Source organism: Neophocaena asiaeorientalis, unplaced genomic scaffold, assembly GCF_003031525.2.
Source record: "Neophocaena asiaeorientalis asiaeorientalis breed wild unplaced genomic scaffold, Neophocaena_asiaeorientalis_V1.1 scaffold264, whole genome shotgun sequence".
Lineage (NCBI taxonomy): Eukaryota > Metazoa > Chordata > Mammalia > Artiodactyla > Phocoenidae > Neophocaena > Neophocaena asiaeorientalis.
The window spans coordinates 4,213,017-4,232,210 of NW_020185332.1; the positions used below are offsets into that span (position 1 = coordinate 4,213,017).

General features: G+C 44.1%; 1 protein-coding gene across 1 annotated transcript in view; it reads right to left on the reverse strand.

The window, feature by feature from the left end:
• Positions 1-19,194, reverse strand: part of TLN2 (talin 2) — a 447,872-nt gene that overhangs the window by 193,391 nt on the left and 235,287 nt on the right. The window contains exons 4-9 of the mRNA XM_024735251.1: positions 11,359-11,522; positions 9,548-9,645; positions 7,869-7,998; positions 6,898-7,050; positions 4,954-5,096; positions 2,839-2,966 (exon numbers count right to left, since the gene is read on the reverse strand). Of these exons, the coding sequence (XP_024591019.1) occupies positions 2,839-2,966; positions 4,954-5,096; positions 6,898-7,050; positions 7,869-7,998; positions 9,548-9,645; positions 11,359-11,494 (788 nt within the window). The 5' untranslated portion in view covers positions 11,495-11,522. The remainder of the gene's footprint in view (positions 1-2,838; positions 2,967-4,953; positions 5,097-6,897; positions 7,051-7,868; positions 7,999-9,547; positions 9,646-11,358; positions 11,523-19,194) is intronic.

Here is a 19,194-nt window from a genome sequence, read left to right on the forward strand (position 1 = left end):
ATTAAAAGAAACAGAGTCATTAAACAGACTTCCATGTACCTCACCCTTAAGCTATGTGACTAAAATCTCTGCCTGGCTTTATCTTCAACCAGGCTCTGTGGCAAAGTCCAACTTTTTTTTTTTCCCCCAAATGAATTGTTCAAAGCCAATAGTATATATGAAAGCTAGATGGGGAAAAACAAAGGCTGGCAGACACAGCCCAGCCACAGTCACCAGGGACAGCCCAGGGATATTAACGCTGAACAGTCTCAGACTATCCAACATACAATCAGGGAAATGTGACCTTGCTGTTTTAATTAAGAGGAGACAAATATCCTCAGGAAGTTCTACCTGTCGTGTACGTGCAATAATATGCACAATTAAACATCTACATGAAATGAAAATCCCTCATTACCTAGACTAGATTTGGTCTAATTAAAGAGAAAATCAAATTCATATGGAAAACTAATTGCTACCAGGCACAATAAGCTTGTTTTAATCTGGAATCTGAGTGAGGATACACATACACTAGGGGCATGAGCTCCATACCATAATCTCAGAAACAAGAAAACTGAACAATTGCTTAACCTCGACGGCCTCACATTAAGAGAAGGAACATCTTTAACGGAGTGTAGGTGTGCAGCATTCGATAGCGCATAAATCGCAGGAGACAGTGTAAGAGCAATACCAGTGCTCTCACGCTGCCTGTAATCCCTACACAAGTAGTCGGTGGTGTAACAGTATTCGCTGTGATGTGGTTGTCACAACCAGTGACATAGCAAAGAGACCAAAGAACCTTGCGATCACATTTTAAAGTGCTTTCTTAATCTTGCTGCATAGTGGGAGACCAGTGAAAGAGGCAACTTTGCCCTCCAAGTAGGAATCTGTTTGTAAATCCCAGTGTAAGGAGTCAGAAGCTACCTGCAGAAAAATTCTATGCCACTGTGAACAAGGCACATCTCCTCTCTCTGCTTCTTCTTCCACATCTTGTAGCTTAAAATATACTGCTTTCTCAATTCACAAGGGGGGCCTGGGAATTATCTGTCCAAAAGCTCTAAAGAAAAGGCATGAATGAAATGACCATGGTAGCCTCATTTTTGGCACCCAGTGAATGGCTACATGTGGATCACCTTCTCATCAGGGCCGGATAGGCTCACAGTCACAAAAGCCTGAAACTAAACATTTTATTTTAAAAATTTTGGTTCATAAATCTTCTCTTCATTTTCTCCTTTTCTTCATCAGTCACTCAAAGAAACAAACAAAATATGTTTCCTCCCTCCAGGGCTTAATAATTCTTTGTGTTATCAATTTCCATGGCCATAATCCACAGGTTTATGACACAAAATGTATCTGAGGGACCAACTGGGAGGTTAGAATGTGGCAAGGTGAAACTAGTAAAAGCTTGCGTGCGTGTGGTTTTCTGAAAGGCATCTGGGGTGTCAGGACAGACAAAGGCAAGCTTCCGTGACTCCTGCAGGAAGGAAGCCAGACCAACTGGGTAGAAGTGGCCCTGAGGAACACTTGGCCATATGACTCGTTTGGAGAACACAGAACAAAGTCAATGACAGGACCTGCTCAGAGCCAGTCTCAGTCTCAAGGTCACTGTACAGAATACTGTAGGACAAAGCACCACTTTAGAAAGGCTCCCCGGGATTCATTAACACAACGGTAGAGTTTTTTTTAGTAACAACTCAGTTTAGATCCAACAGCGTGCAGCCCAGGCATTCTCTGCCACTAGGAGAGAAGTCAGATTTCCTTTTTACCTTAGGGCACACGCTGGTCCCAACTATTTTCCACCGAAGTGAAAGTGAGGTCAAGGGCCAAATAAGCATTTTATTCTCTCCTCTCAACACACCCAGACACAATACAACAGATGACCTACTCTATGCATCTCATGTTGGCATATTCTACACAAAAGCTGATGCCCACCCACCGCAGCTGGCATTCCTGTCAGGTCCCCACTACAAGCTGCACTCTAGGTGAGAGCATGGTATTGACCAGGTTAAGACTTTCTGCAGTGATTTTTTTTTGGCTCAGCCAAATGGTTCATCTGATCTAAGAAACAGCAGAAGAGAGAAGAGAAAAGGTGGGGAAAAACAGATAACGGAAAGAAATGTTATATAGACAAAATCCTTGGAAAGCCCAGACCAAACAGAGGAGAAAATGAACTCTGACGAACAGCAGCCTCCGTATGGCTGGGCTTGTCTGCTGGGCATTTCTAGGAAAACCAACCCTAAGGCCCACATTCGGAGGAGCCATGATGAATCCGGAGGGTTAGCTTTCTCTTGAACCCATAAGTATTGAGCCACAAAAATTACCCCCATCATTTTATAAAAGAGAACCAAAGACCAGATGGAAGAGTAGAGCCAGTATTCATGTATGCATCACACTTGCAGAGCAATGAAGATTTCATAAGATTATAGTAAATAATGTGAAGCTCTCTCTTTTATACTCTGTTGTAATATTGGAGGCTTAAAAAGATATTAAACATGACAAAATTTGGTCCCATTCCCATAGAAATATCCCAAGGAGCAGGGGTTTCAGAAGATGGGGGAAGTGAGTTTCTCGAGTCCAGAAATACCCTGGACAACACCTTGGAGGGATGCCACAGACCCTCTGGTCCAGAGGAAACCACATCCTGCCCGAACATGGAGCAAGTCATCTTCAGTCATCCCAGCCCTGAATTTCCAGGCCCCTTGCTTTCCCCGAGGCTCACAAATTTCATCATATATTGAATCGAGTAAAAGCTAACAATCTCACAATTTACTGAAACCAGGCTGTACACACATTGCATAGCTAGCTCAAATATAAACAGTGAAGAGAAAAGAAGGCAAAAAAGAAAAACAAAAGGTCATTTACTCTAAGAATCCAGGCTTGTGTTTATGTTCCACATGAGGTCCAAACTGAATCTGGGCTTGAAATCCACCAAACTCACAAGCTTTCTCGAAGGAGACAGGGTGGGAGCCATTCAGGATATCATCCCGAGCCTGCAACACAAGAGGAAGCAAAAAGCATCAGGAGCTTGGAAGGAACAACACATTCTCTCCATTGCCATGTTCCCGCATCCCAGGGTACCCTCTCTGTGGAACAAGGGGAAACATGCCAGCCAAGCCAGAGTGAGGCATTCAAGACACTGTGGGTGATCGTAGCACAGCAGAATTAAGGCAGGGACTTCCCTGATGGCGCAATGGTTAAGAATCCGTCTGCCAGTGCAGGGGACACAGGTTCAATCCCTGGTCCAAGAAGATCCCACATACTGCAGAGTAACCGATCCTGCGAGCCACAACTACTGGAGCCCGCGTGCCTAGAGCCTGTGCTCCGCAACAAGAGAAGTCACTGCAATGAGTGGTCCGCGCACCGCAACGAAGAGTAGCCCCCACTCGCCGCAACTACAGAAAGCCTGTGCACAGCAATGAAGACCCAATGCAGCCAAAAATAAATAAATTAATTTATTTATTTAAACAAACAAACAAAAAATGAATGAAGGCAAAGGGAAAACAAGTCCTTGCCCCAAACTGCCTATAGATGGAAGGCATCAGCAATGCCCAGTATATTAAAACTGAAGCTTGAGTGTAATCTAGGATGGTTGAAGTGATCATGAAAAATACAGAGGCAAAGGCAAATCCTTGTATAATGACCAGATTCATAGAGGGGGAAACAGAAATGCAATATATTTTTTATGACTCTAAATGATAAAGCTAATAGAAAAATTATCTAGAAGTAAAATCAACCCAATCCCCACCCCAAAATATATAAAGAGAACAGACAAGAACTCAATACTGCAGACATTTGGGGGAAATGATCAGCAAATGCACAGTCCTGGAATCAGGAACCCACTGCACCTGAAGTCCTGTTCCCATTTCCTGACCCCTCACTGCTGTTGCTATTTATTCCTTTTCTTTGTCTTTCCTTTCTCCAGTTAAATGACCCCTAGAGCACTCTTAGATGGACACTCTAACCTATGGCCCTGAGCCTTAAACCAACAACCATTTTCTTATTGCCCTGATATCTCCCTCCCTTCTGGCCTCCCAGCCTATCTCCTCCCAGCCCTCCTTCCATCCACTGAATCAGGGGTCAGCAAACTCCTCCTGTAAAAGACCAGAGAGTGAATAATCTACACCTCTGGGCCATGTGGTGTCTGTCACAACTACTGAACTCTGCTGTTGGAACATGAGAGCTGCCACGGACAACACATAGACAATTATGTGATACAGAAGGGGATTTACCAACATGCAATACATAAATGAATGAGACGTGGTTTCAATAAAACTTTATTTATAAACACAGGTGACACTGTGGCTGCAGTTTGCTGACCCCCGCCCCCCACATTATTTCTATAAGCCGATAGGCAGATAAATAAAAGGAGAGGAAAGGGAAAGGAAGAATGAAAGAAGTGAGAGTGAGAGTGAGAGAGAGACAGAGACACAGAGACACAGAAACAGAGAGACAGAGAGACAGAGGGAGGAAGATGTTTTCCTTGAGCCAAAAGAAACCTTTGGGACTGTCTAGTGCAAAGCCCACATCTTACATACTGGGTAACTGCAACTCAGATAATTTGAATGACTCGCCTGAGTTTAAACAATTAGTTAATGGTAAAAACATAAAAGGTTACTGAGAGAGTAGTATCTTTCAGTTAATAAGAAGTACTGATTTTCTGACCAATAACCATCCTTGTATTCTAGATGCGAGGTACGAAAGCTGTAGTGCGTGTGAAGTGATGAGCCAGGTAAGTGCTGTGAAGCCAAGCAGAGAGACAGTAGTCGCCATGAGGACCCCACCTGGGAGGCCAACAAAGGCCCACCTCTGGATGCCCAGCTCACAGTGGACACCAACCTGTACCACAACCCAACGCAACTGGAAAGTGCGTGTCACAGACACGGTGAGAGCCAGAGCCCAGCTCCTGCCCACCACGAGCCACAGCCAGAGCTTCCGGAAAGCTCGCCAACCTCAGCGTCTGAGCATTCAATACTCTACCTGAACATAGAGCAAGTTCAGCTGCACGGGGTCTCTCGAGTCCACATTCTGATCAGAGTAAAAGAACTTCCGTCTAAGCAGCAACGTTTCATTTTCATCTACTCCTTGTTCTCTGAACGTTCGGCTGTGATCCAGCCAATTTACTGCAACACAAGACGACATATGAAAGAACTGTGTCGATTCTTCCTCTTAGTTCAAGGGGATTAACCCAAACAGCAGTGTGATGCAGACGTGGATTTCTAGGATGCTGATATCCAGTTATAGTCACTTCTTAGATTAGATCTGAGCTTTTTAACTTTGCAAAGTAACTGCACACGTACCATATGACACATGAAAAAGCAAATGAGGGAGAAATCCGCAGCGATTCCTCACTTAGTAAAGCCCCAGAATGAATCCATGTGCCTTCCTTGGGGTGGTGGGATAAGGAAAACAGTGCTTTACGCCAAGACAGTCAAATTTGCATTTCCTTTTAAGTCAAGGCTGGTCTTTAGTCTGATCGGGTGAAATAATTTATAAACTCTAAGCATAATGAGTTACTACCTCTGACCTTAAGTAGAAAAGACGAGGAAAATGAAAGTAATTGGGGCAAGGAGAGGATAGGCCACTAAGGGGTCGGGGAGGGTAGAATCTTGCCCATGGCACACCTGGAATCTCACTCATTTAGAAAACACTTCCCTGATACCTAGGTGCAAAGGGATGGATCATTCCTCTGCACTTCCCACAGCTCTCATTCCTACACTCCTCCCTGGGCCTAACACACACATTGTGAGCAAGTATTTATTACAAGCCTCAACTTTGGCACAGGGAATGTGTTGGATGGACCTCATCTCCCACAGTACCTGGAAGAGCATCATGCACAGTATAAAAATCCTCAGGATTTGTCTACTAAGGTCTCATTTGGAAAGAAGTATGCAACTGTACATCAAATGAGGCGAGAGAGAGAGAGAGAATGGAGAAAGGGTCAGAGGAAATGAAAACCCCACGGAAGATCAATAAACATAATGCCAAGGATGACATCTTCCCAATGCAGCACTGAGAGAAAGAACAATGAAGGCAAGAGGCTGGGAAGGCCTGAGTGAAATGTGCATGAAGTAAGATCCTTGGGGGTGGGGTGGTGTCAGGTGGTCAGGTGCACAAAGCACAGGTCTGGGGGACACACGGGGTATATACACTGGCTTTTCTGTATATTATTAGCTCTGTAGCCATAGAAAAGGACCTTCCTACGATAGAATTATATTACTATTTCATAACCCCTAAGGAAATAATGGATCTAAGTAATGATCATCAATGGCTGTTAACACCACAAAAAAGGAAACAACCAAATTCAACTTCCTAATGGAAGTACACAACACCACATAGGAGTCTTTATTTTTAAACACACATACATACATACATACATACATACACACACACACACACACACACACACACATCTGATCAAGCCTCCAGATCTCAGGAATTAAAAGGGACAGATGAACATGTTAAATGACACCACAGGTCATCTAACAAAATCCAGGATGTAGAAAATTCTATACAAGTAACAATCTGGCTTCTTCCCCTCAAAAATTATAAGGCAAAAATAAAACAGATGGAGGGGAACTCTTGAGACTAAAAGAGTTAAACAACCTATCATCCAATCTTATTTGGACCTTCATTTAAACAAACTGTTACCAAAAATTCTTTAGACAGCAATGGAGAAGATGGGAACACACTGTGTATATTTCACCTTAAGAGATTACTTTTGAGATATGAAATGGTATTATCATCCCTTTTTTTTTTCCCTTAAGGGTCTGTATCTTTTAGTGACACAGGTCAACATGTTTGTAGATGAAATAAAACAAAGGCACAACCACACACTCCTGTCCTGGGTCATACAGATGATGGGAGAGGACTGAGGCTTGGCTGACCGTGTGCCTGCATCACACCTCCTCTTCAGACACTCACGGTCATCATCCGTGTGAAGCTTGGCCTTCAACTTCTCCATCTTCCTCTCGTCTCGTAACAGCGTCCTGTCTTTTTTTAATGTACCCGTTCCTTCTTCTTTCTTTTCTTCAATTGTTTCTTGGATTAAAGAGTATTCTTCATAGTTTGTAATTCCTAAAATTATCAATTAGGTTATTATAATGGTCAGTGATTACATTGCTATCGACTCCTTTCATCCTGAGGCCTATAATACTCCAAGGAGTCCCTGGGGGCAAAAGATAGGAAAGAAGCCTTGCCAAGATGAAGGTCAGGGTCACCCAGGGAGCACACACCAAGGAGCTGGCCACAAAGGAGGATCTTTGGCTTGTTAAGTCACACTCAAATGTCACGTTCAAGTCTCCTGACTAATTTTTGAGTAATAAGAACAAAGTAGAGATCATACAGAGGAAGGCAAGACAATGTCAAGTAAGCAGTGTCTGAAGGAGCTGGGCTTCCTTTGCATGATGAGGAAACTAAGACAGGCAAGGCCACTTTCTGAAGATATTCAAGAGGCTTCACATAGAAAGGAGAGACAGACTTGTTCTGAGGAGACTAACAGAAGCTAGGAGAAAAAAAGATGCCTAAGAATTGTACAGGCTGCCCCCACGAGTCTTCAGGAGAGATCCTGGGTATCAGTGATGCTGACACAGAATCACAGCCATGGGCAGGAGACTGAATTATATGATTTTGAAACATTACTTTCAATTGAAAACTCCTATTGTTTTTGAAATAAAAGCTCTCGCTTGTGACTCAGTGAGAAGTTCAAGTGTTGACAACACCAGTTAGTGGGTTTGCAAATCAGGAAAATGAACACACTCTCTTGGGACTGGGCCAAAGTCAATGTGTTACAATATATTCAAAATTGCCTAGATACCCAAAGGGGGTGGAAAAAAAGAAGAGGCATATTATTAAAAACAAAACAAAATCCAGAAGCTCTGCATGTGTACCCTTACCTATCCTGCTGCAAATAGTAACCAGGAGTTCCCCAACAGTCTTGGAATCATCCACCATCACTGTTTTCACAGATCCATCCAGCATCCGAATTTTCTGAGGTCTCTGTTTTTTTTTATATTCCAAAATATCCTACAGCAAAATCATACAAACATCTCACACTGCGTGGGAAATGAGGTAATAAACTTGGACACTTTTCTTTAAAAAATGACTTTTCCCGAGCACCCTCTGATTTCCTCCTTCTAAGTTTTCATGAGATTTTTGCCACTAATACAGAATCTTCAGTGTTATAAACTGCTTTCATAAAGTTTTCTTTAAACTCTGATAGTAAACTTGCACCTCAAAAAGTCCTACTTATAGTTCACAGTTACTGAAAACTAACCTCTGTAAAGTGAAAGTAGCATATGTCCTCCTGAAAGGCTGAGAACGGTCTGCTGTAATGAGAATTAGCAGAGGAAAATTCCTACTTGTTTTTTAAAAAGTTTGTGGTGTGCTTCTTCAATGGCCTCTTACATAGTTATAAGCAATTTTTATTATATATGTCATGAAGGACATAAGTAACACCCCATAATTCTTCACAGTAGTGGTGTATCACAGTAAAAGTGGTTTTCTGCCAATAATGGCAAGACCAAACAGGCGTAATAAGTTTGAGAGTATGTCTAAATAAGAGACTCTCCTTTTACTACACTTCTTAAAAAGAGAACTATGGAAGGGAAAATTAATGGCAACTCATACTTTGCTCCTGCTTATGGAGTACTGACCAATCCGATGTGTCTATTCCGTAAACCAAAACCCAATATATTTCGGGGGTTAAGCTAATATTGTGTTAGTTTCAGGTGAACAGCAAAGTGATTCAGTGTTTTTTATATATATATATATATATATATATAATTTTCCATTATAGGCTGTTACAAGATACTGAATATAGTTCCCTGTTAACACTTTTTTAATAATTATTTTTTTCCTACTTCCATAACACAATTTTTTATTGTTACTGTTACTGTTATTAAACTCATATCTAATGTGAACTTTTTTATAAAAGCAAAACACTGATTAATATTTAATTTCTGGCTACCTTTAGGATTATATTTTTGTTCTCTCTCTATGCTTACTTTCTATCACCAGTCACCAGGGTACTTCCTACATACTTACAGGAAGATGCTATGTTTCATAACTACCAAGTCCAACAATGGCATGTGGAAACAGCTTAAAATCATTACCTCATGCTGCTTTAATTACTTTGTGGAGTTTCAAGAATTTGGACTGCTGATATTTTCTATCACTAACCTGGACGGCCTTTACGAAGTATATTACATCAAAACTATTAATAAAGTGCCCTTGTGGGCGTCCCTGGTGGCGCAGTGGTTGAGAGTCCGCCTGCTGATGCACGGGACACAGGTTCGTGCCCTGGTCCGGGAAGATCCCACATGCCGCGGAGCGGCTGGGCCCGTGAGCCATGGCCCCTGGGCCTGTGCGTCCGGAGCCTGTGCTCCGCAACGGGAGAGGCCACAACAGTGAAAGGCCCACATACCGCAAAAAAAAAAAAAAAAAGAATAAAGTGCCCTTGAATCAAAATAGGTTGTTGAATCTCTCTTTTTCTTTGAAGCATAATCATGTTAGCTTCTATGGAAGGCCTAGGGACAAAGTGATGAAAAAAATAAAAAAAAGATCAACAGCATACCCCATTTCGCAACATGTAGTAATCCAGTGTTCTGCCTGCTTCCAGCCAAATTCCTTTCCTGGGGTCTTCATCTGAGAGAAACAGCCCATAGTCAGAAGCTGGAGGAAAAACAGAAAGAAAAATAAAAAACAAAGTGATGATGACGCCGTCACTGACTTCCAGGCTCTTGAGTCTGCTGACTTGGCAAGGGGTTCTCCTTCACTAGAGAAATACTTCATTCTGACAACATGGGCAGCCGCTGGGACTAAAGCAGATGGGGAGGAATGAGAGCTGAGCTGCAAAACCAACACCCACATACAGGGGTCATGTTTCTTAAAACAAGTGGGCAGCAGTCGTGTCTAAAATTTAGGGAAACGCCGAGAACAAAGCGGTCCAAATTTCCTTCTAACTGAATTGGGCTTTGTTCCCTATCACATGCTGTAAAAGCCAGGCCAAGAACCCAGGAAGAATGGTAAGACAGCTGTGGAGAAACTATGCACATAATCACTCAAGCCAAGGCCACTTAAGCAAAGATGGAGCCTTGACACTTGGAATAATCCCTCCATCACCCCCACATACCATTACAAAATAAAAGGAAGAGTTCCGTGTGAGACGAAGTCGCTGCTCCCCATGCCACCAAATTATGAGTAAAGTTGGAGAGTTAAACCCTGTTTTCTTCACAGAAATCCTTTAATCCGACCCAGGAAGTATAAGCGGGTGGAGGAAGGAGGAAAGCAGTATCGTTTCCTGTCTCAAGACCTCTTTCTTCCTAAATGTGATTCAAGGAAACCTCAGAGACCCAGATGAGGGCCAGAGCTCCTGTTGTTTCTTAGAAAAACAATTTCAAGATCTATAAAGGTTTGTATCTTCACCAGAGTTTTACAGCAATCCAACCCAAACAAAGTTTTAAAAATCTGGGAATAAACAGTAACAGAAAAGTAAAAACACCAGATATGACTGGACAACCAGATCTTAAGTAAGGTTGGGAATGTGGGCAAACTTTATTCTGATTTTTAGGTAATCTAGAAATAACAGTGTTTTGAATAATATAGATATTGCTTTTGGACCAAAAGATTCGTGCTTTTGTGAGTAACAGATCTTTTCAAGAAGACCCAGGCCTAACAATAGCTATCTTTGAACGTTTGATTTTTATGATTCCAATTTTTAAGGAAAGTTTTATTCCATTTTCACACTAAAGGCTTATTAATTTAGGAGTAACCCCAATTTCTCAAGCATTAAATACTAGATAAAAGAAGGAAATGTAGAGAGAAGACAAAGGGAAACGGAAAATAAAATTGTATGAATGACTCTTGTTTAAAGTCAGATTAACAGTGGTCAGTGGTTCAACCAAACATTAAACACAACATGTATCAGAAATATTTTTTTTAAGGTTTAAGACAAAGATGATAAAGCCCCTGCAAAGTACTTGAAATATAAGGCTTGCCCTGGGTCCTGATGGCTGTTCCAGTCTTCTTCAGGCTGCTAGCAGTGGAAAGTTTTCAGGCATGCGAAACAGCGCTCAGGATATACAAAAGCGGTAACTGTCAGAGCAGCTTCATCTGTACTCTATGGGGCTTTATAACAAAAAGTGACTTGTAAACAGAGCGCAATGCTGATGTATGGAAGGGTCATGACAATGAGGATGGCTCGCTGGCAGCTGTGATCATTGTCATTACAAATCTCACACAGGAGGCAAGTAATGTCCAGGATAAGAAGACATTTCATTTGAAACATACACACCTGTGTACCATTCAGAGCCTCCGTTTCCTTAGCTATTAAGGGGAAAACATACAAACACATTTCAAGCAGCCAGTAAATAACCAATGGCCTACCTTGGCCAGTTTGTGCCTCGGGTACCCGTTCCCGAATGACTCGACATGCGTCGTACACTGCCGTCGATGGTTCAAACTGCATGGTCTTCACCACGTTGCAGTGGCGGACACAGATCTTTAAGGACAGGGCCACCATTTTTCCAGATGACTCTCACTTAGAATGTCTGGGGAACACAAACGAACAAACCGTGACGTTCATGATAACTGTCCATTAGAAAAAAAACGTTAGAGTCTGAATCAGCTTTAAAAATCGAAAGAAAATAAAATGGCAATTAAAGAGAAGGCTCCGGATAAAAACAACACAAGTTAAAAAATAACTTTTGAAAATTTGAGAATAGGACAGCAGCAGTCGTGGAGTTACCATTATCACAGTGTGGCAAGGAGAGCCCCTTGGAAGGAGGGAACCACAGGAGTTCACCAAGGCTCCTTCCTCAAGGCTGCTCCCTACTTGGGGTTTCCCCAGGGAGAGTGGAATTTCCCAGGTGAGTGCCCTCCAGGTGAGAGGCCGAGTGTCCTGGGCGCCCACTGCTGTCTCCTGACAATGCCTGTCAGCACCCTCAGTTGCGGGGCTCCCTCCCCAGCAGCTCCTGGGAACAGGGAAGAGGCACCTCTGCCCTCTGGGGTGCTTCTCACGGCCAAACTCTACCACATCTCGTACCAGAAGACCTGGCTTGGAGGCCCAGCCCCATCACCAGGAGACAGCCAACTGGCCACTCTGTTTCCATTTCCCTGCAATCAAGGAGCCATACGCTGCTATCTGCCCTTCATAATGCACAGAAGAACTGAATCCTGAGGGGACCTCAGTGCCAGGCCAAGGCACAGCCATCACTAATGAGGCCAGAGCGGCTTATCTTAAACACCCGGTGTGCCAGGCAGCTTCAGACTCCTCAGGGGTCTCAAAGTGAAGAAAATGCCAATTTAGTTGTTCTTTCATTCAGACAAACGCCTGGGATATTTTGCTTCTTATCCAGTTCAATGGCTTTAAAAATAGATAGGTGCTTAGGCTGGGTTTGAATTATTTTGTAAAAGCCTTCTTTTTACATTTTGAGTCCAGTCATTTAATGCATTTTCTGAGTTGGTGGCTTCTGGGTGACTTCAACTACCTGCTCCATTCCTTGGCCCCTTACCCCCCAACTCAGGCCAGCCTCTATCAATGCAAGCCTTGGACACAGAGGGAGGCATCTTCCCTGCACCTGAGAAGCCAACACAGACTTACCCAGCTCACTGTCATCCTGGCAACCAAAATAAGGCATTTCACAGTGAGTAGCTATTAGAATCCTAGAGCTGCATGGATAACAAATCCCCAGGAGTTTCAATCTCACACTCCTTTCTCGTCTTTTATTAGAGAATCTACACGTAGTAAACCTGGGCCACAGCTCCCTCTGGGAATGCAAGTGCTAAGAAGCAATCAGGTGGCCACAGGCAGAGAGGGCAGCGGGCTGACCAGGGGTGGGAGCCTCTAAGGCGTTGCTTCTCAGCAAGCCTCACTAACCACTGGCTTGCTAACATCCAGCGACTACAGTCACTTGGATACAGAGGACAGTTTTCAACAGATGCTCTGGTATCCATGGGCAAGGTGTGTACACTCTCTCATGCAACAACCATTTACGCTGTCCAACTGTAAAGTCATTCTGAGCTCTGCTTAGCTTCCGCATAAATTTGGCCCATGAAAACATGAAAATATTTCTTATTTGAGAAATGTCAAGATACACTTCTCAACAAACCATAGCAGTATTCACTGACAATCTGCCCTAAACAGAATTAATTTACTACAGCCTGGGCAGTGACTAGATTGAGTTGTTCAAAATATCTGATGATTTTCCATCTACAATATTGAGGTCTTGTAAAGCCACATACGTAGGCATCCCTCGGGGATGTCGTGGGTTTGGTTCCAGACCACCACGATAAAGTGCATATCGAAATGGAGTGAGTCACACGAACTTTTTGGTTTCCCGGTGCATATAAAAGTCATGTTTACACCATACTATGGTCTATTAAGTGTGCAATACCATGATGTCTAAAAAAAACCAAATACATATATACTATCAGAATATACTTTATTGCTAAAAAATGCTAACCATCCTCTGAGCGATCGGCAAGTCGTAACGGTTTTGCTGGTGGAGGGCCATGCTGACTGACCAGGGTAGTAGTGGTTAAAAATGGGGGTGGCTGTGGCCATTACTTAAGACAGCAATGTCTTGTGCCGTATTGATCGACTCTTCCTTTCACAAAGGATTTCTCTATAGCACTTTTGATTTCTTTCCAGAACTTTTCCTCTGCTAGGAAGAGGCCTCTGCAAGAGGCCTAGCTTTCAGCCTGTCTTGGCTTCCTCACTAACTAAATCATTTCTAGCTTTGACTTAAAGTGAGAAACGTGTGACTCTTCCACTTACTTGACCACTTAAGAGGACACCGTTGGTTTATTAATTGGCCTAATTTCAATACTGTTGTTTCAATACTGTTGTTTCTCAGGGAATAGAGAGGCCTGAGGAGAGGGAGAGAGATGTGGGAACGGCTGGTCAGTGGAGCAGTCAGAACACATATTTGTCAGTTAAGTTTCCTGTCACGTGTACAGGTGTGGTTCAGGGCTCCCCAAAACAATTACAATAGTAACATCACAAATATAATAATGAAAAAGTTTCAAATATTGCAAGGGCTACCAAAACGGGTCACAGAGACATGAAGTGAGCAAATGCTGTTGGAAAGATGGCGATACTGATAGACTCGTCTGAGTCAGGGTTGCTACAAACCTTCAATTTGTTAAAAAACAAAAAAACAAAAGAACACAGTCGCTGCAAAGCACAGTAAAGCAAAGTGCAATGAAACAAGGTATGCCTGTAACATGCTCTACCCAACTCTTTTTAATAGGCATATTTAACCAACCAACTCTCCAATCTGAAGAAATCAAACTGTATGGTATCACTTATACGTGGAATCTAAAAAATAATACAAATGAATGTATATGCAAAACAGAATCAGACTCACATATAAAGAAAACAAGCTTGTGATTACCAAAGGGGGAGGGACAAATTAGGGGTATGAGACTAACAGATACAAACTATTATGTATAAAATAAACAACCAACAAGGATATACTGTGTAGCACGGGGAATTACAGCCATTATCTTATAAGCTATAACCTACAGCCATAACCTACAATGGAGTATCATCTGCAAAAATACTGAATCACTATGCTGTACAGCTGAAACTAAAATATCGTAAATCAACTATACTTCAATAAAAATACAAATATAAACTCTAGGGATAAACTGACAAATTTGCTGGGGTGTAAATCACTCCGTGGGTTAGTTTTTCCCCTGCAGCTGGTGACAACTGTGGGGTTTCCTGAAACGGTGAGATCCACGAGCATAGCTGGCGGTAACAGTCAGTGGGAAACTTGATGACATCATGGGTGCTGTTTACACAACACAGCAGAGAGAGTGAGATGGTTAGTATCTTCCATCCCCTGAGAATAGGAAGTAGTCCAGTATAAGTATCCCTGCATGAAAGCATCCCTTCCCAGGCTAATAACTGGACTTTCTGAAGAGCAAATGAATGGTCCCTGTAGCCAAGCAGAGAAAGACTCAATCGCCGGGAAAGGCAGAGCCACGACACGGGGCCGAGAGCAGAAATGCGCAGCAGGACAGACCACACGGGAGAGCTCAGACGGAAGTAGAAGACACAGAGGGGAGCGAGGAGAAACGGGCAAATTGAGGAACGGGGGGCTGCAGGACAGAAGGTGCAGAATCAATGAGCAACACGGGAAAGAAGCCCAGAACATGGGGAAGCAGAAGACAAGAAGAGAAGCAGGAAAGGTATGACAGGGAAGGAACATTTCTATCCAAAACAACCGGAAAAATGAAGAAGCCGTTGACTGAGGGGGAGGAAGCTGCTGGAAGCACAGGTCTGGGGTGAAAAGTTGCTAAGGAATTTCTCTGGGATGTATTCAGCGAGAGGTGGAGCAAACACAAAACTGGAGATACGATGCGGGGTGCGGGAGTGTCGTCACGTTCAAGTCTTTGGGGCTAGAAAGATCATCTAGGGAGTGAGCATGAGAGGGAAGAGACCTGAGGTCTGGGTCCTGGAACAGTGTTCTAGAATCAGGACAAGAAGGAGCCCGCAAGGAGACCTAGTGGTAGGGGAGGGAGGAACATGGAGAGAGGGTAGGACCAGAGGGAAAGTGCCTCAAGCAGGAGGGAGAGATCATGTGTGTCAAATGCGAATCACAGTTCAGGAAGAGGGGTGCTGAGACAGGACAGCGGAATCTGGCTGCTTGGAGGTCTCTGGCAGCCGGGAAAAGAGCGGGGGTAAGGCCAGAGCAGCAGGTCTACAAGACAAGTGAGGAGGGGGGCTGGCCCAACAAGTACAGAGGCCTGATGGAAGGGGTGGCGGAACAGGCGGTAGCTCTGATTTATGCTTTGAAGGCTTTTTATCCAGAAACAATTCACCACATGGATGCTGCAACCTCCCTTTCTAGCCAGCATCTATACAGACCTGGTTTCCCCTTATTACGGCCCTTGGGGGCAGTCCCAGGACAGCTAAGTGTCCTTACTGGAGGCAGGTGCCTCGCCACACAATGCCGCTGCCCGTGTGTGTGAGAGGAGAGGGGAGGAGAGGGTGAGTCTTGGTTCAAGCAAAGGGCACTGGACAAGGAGTGTGTGGTCCAGGTTCAGTCCCAGCCTGTTGATGCCTTGGACCTTCTCTCTCTGCTTTTCAGAGAGCAGAAAGCCACCAACTCCCATGAAAGGAGCCTCCCAGGAGGCACGTGCTGCTTGGCCAGCTCCTCCCCCATTCTCCTTATCCTAACATCTCACAATGGAGGCCACTATCCTTAGCTCAGGGCAGATGCTGAACGGAATAAGGGACACCAGAGATTTATTTCACGGTCTACCATCTCAAAACAACCACTGCGAAAAGCATCAGTTTCACTACACGGGAACACGTTACGCAAAAAAACAAAAAATCCACATCAGTCACTCTGAACGAGCTCTGCACAGTCGTCAAAAACTAAAAGGCTCCAATTTCTTCTACTTACTCTTGGCTCTCTGTTTTATTATGACTCAGTGTTCCCAAGTATGAAAGCATGAAACAAGACCGACAATTTCCTGCACGGGAATGTTTTAAAAAATGCAAATTATGCACATAAAAATGCTTTATAAACGACAAAATTATGTATAAAGCCAAGGTACTTTTCCTACTATCACGCAAGAGGATCCCCCACACAGAAAAACCTCAGTGAGGTCTGAATCCAAAGTGGATGGCGATTTAATCACCATCCCACGGGGAGCACGGCAATGAGCTGTTTCTAGCCCTCCTCTAGACACCATGAGAGACGTGCAGAACAGACATTTGTTGGAATAAAGTGTCCTGACTTGCGGCAGAAAGGAGGTAGGATTAAAGCATAAAGCAACCTAGAGATGCCAGCGAAAGCTGAGCGTGTATTCAACGCCCGTGAGAAGTCTCACTATAGATCCATTCAAGCCCTAAGAAAATCATGCAGCTCTGACGACACGCCATGATAAAACTTGACTTTTCCCCTCTCTCCGCTGTGATGTTTTCAGGTCAGCGCAGCACTGACCCTGACTACAACTGACCCTCAATGTCCACTTTCCTGTAACCTCACCCCTCCTGCTAATTCCTGTCCCTCCAGGCTGGGAGCCTAGGAGAGCTGACCAGGCTTCCTCTTCTGGTTTGGCTGCACGAAGGCTGAGGGCCGAACGTGTATGCCGTTTCTCGCAGTACTGTTAGTGTCTAATTCGCCTCTATTTTATGATCCTATCCTTGCTCTTCTTCTGCCCCAAGTTAAATGTCTATCTAGTTGAACTTTAAGTCCCTGTTCATTTTTTGCTAAAAGATAGGGTACAGGAATTCCCTGGCAGTCCAGTGGTTAGGACTCCACACTTTCAATCCTGTTGGCTTGGGTTCGATCCCTGGTCAGGGAACTAAGATCCTGCAAGCTGCGTGGCATGGCCGAAAAAAAAAAAAAAAAAAGACAGGGTGTAGAGGCATAAACCATCCATTACTTTCCTTTGCATAATCGCTTCTCACTCTGACCATTTTGGCCCTGATTGTATGTGTGAAGGTCACCTGGACTGAGACAGAAACCCTTCTGTGCCATCCATTGTGGAAGATGAGCCAATAGTTTCACCAGTGATGAAACCCAGACATTCTCTCCTTTCAAAGTAAACACTTTTTAGTCCCAGGGAGCTGTAAACAGCCCAGTATGATGGCAGCGATGCAGGCTGCAGGCTCACCCCAGTCCACCCTGGGACAAACAAGCCCAACTCAGCCAAGACCTCCTCCTCTCCAAAAGCAATGGTGGTCAAGATGGGCAACCACCCCTTGGCTCTCTGCCCTGGTGAGGGCCATGGTGTTCCAACCCCACCCCTGCCTTACCAGCTGCCACCCTAGGCTGGTCACTTAAGTGCCATCTGCCTCAGTCTACTCCTCTCCAAAATAGGAGACAATAATAAATCTACCTCAAAGATTGTTAGAGAACTAAAGAAGTTCATACATGTCAAAGGCACAAATAAAGTATAGGGTCAGGGTTTGTTATTATTATTTATTAGTCATGGCGCTTGGACAAACACTGAAAACAGCATACTGTGTTCAGCCTCCACCTGAGCTGCGAAATTCATTTTATTATTTATTCTGCATCTATCGTATACTAGATACTATTAGGGGCACTCGGGAAGCAAAGACAGACAAGATTCCTGCCTAGTTGGAGCTGACCTTCTAGTAACCCTTTTCACTACACAGTTCCTGTGTTCATCCTCATTCACATCTCACAACGTGATTTTTCTAGATGCAGAACTATCAAAGGATGAGCCCTGAAGTGGAACGTTTCTGTGGATCAGGTAACTCCTAGCACTCCTAGCTGTCGCTCTTGCATGTTAGTTGAATTCCCTCAATCCAGGAGGCCAAAGGAAAGAACACCTCCCCCTGTGGGGCAGGGCTGGTATCACAACATGTCCTCTGCCCAGGAGTAACCCACGTGAGGTGCCATTGGTTCTGCATACTCTGCTGTACAGCAGAGGAGTGGCACTCAGCTGGCAGGACCACAGCGACAGGCCACCAAGCCTCAGTGCAGCCCTGGATCTGCAGGAGAGGAAGAGCTACCCACCGATCCCAACCTCCCCCTCCAGCCGCTGACTCCATTCTGACCCATTGGAAGACTGCTGAACCCAATTACGATGGCTGTGCCTGACCCCTTCTGTAGGTCTGTTCCTCTCTCAGCAGGCAAAATACAGCTCTGTTTGGTGACAGTATGCATCACATAACTGAATGTCGACATAAAATGTGGGCCTATATAGAAGCTATTATTCATCTGTGTTTCTATCTCCTGTGAATGATTCTGCTCTCAAAGAAATGCCCTGGAGCTTCCCCGTCTCTCCACCCCTTACCTGCTCCTCTGAAAGGCAGGAGGGGGGAAAGCCCATCTGACAAGTAAGAACCCATTGTAACTGGGCCACGGCTACCCAGAGATGCCTTGAAAGCTAAGGCCATAGCACAGTGCCCACCACAAGTAGATGCTTAATAAATGTTTGTGGAATTAATATGCACATCATGGAAAGACGTACGCCAATTTTTTTTCTAAATTTGTCATTAGGAATTATTTACACTCACCTCATGACTCAAGGATGAACAGAGAGCAAACATCCAGCAGACCCCACTATTTCTACTCATCCGCAACCATTTACACTGACCACAGAGACTAAACCTCATGGCTCACAAGATGAAGTTCCTTATTTTGGCAAATGAGAAACAAAAGAGAACCAAATCCACACCAGGTGGGAATAACTGGAAGCTCCCTGAGAGCAGGGACCATGTATATCGCT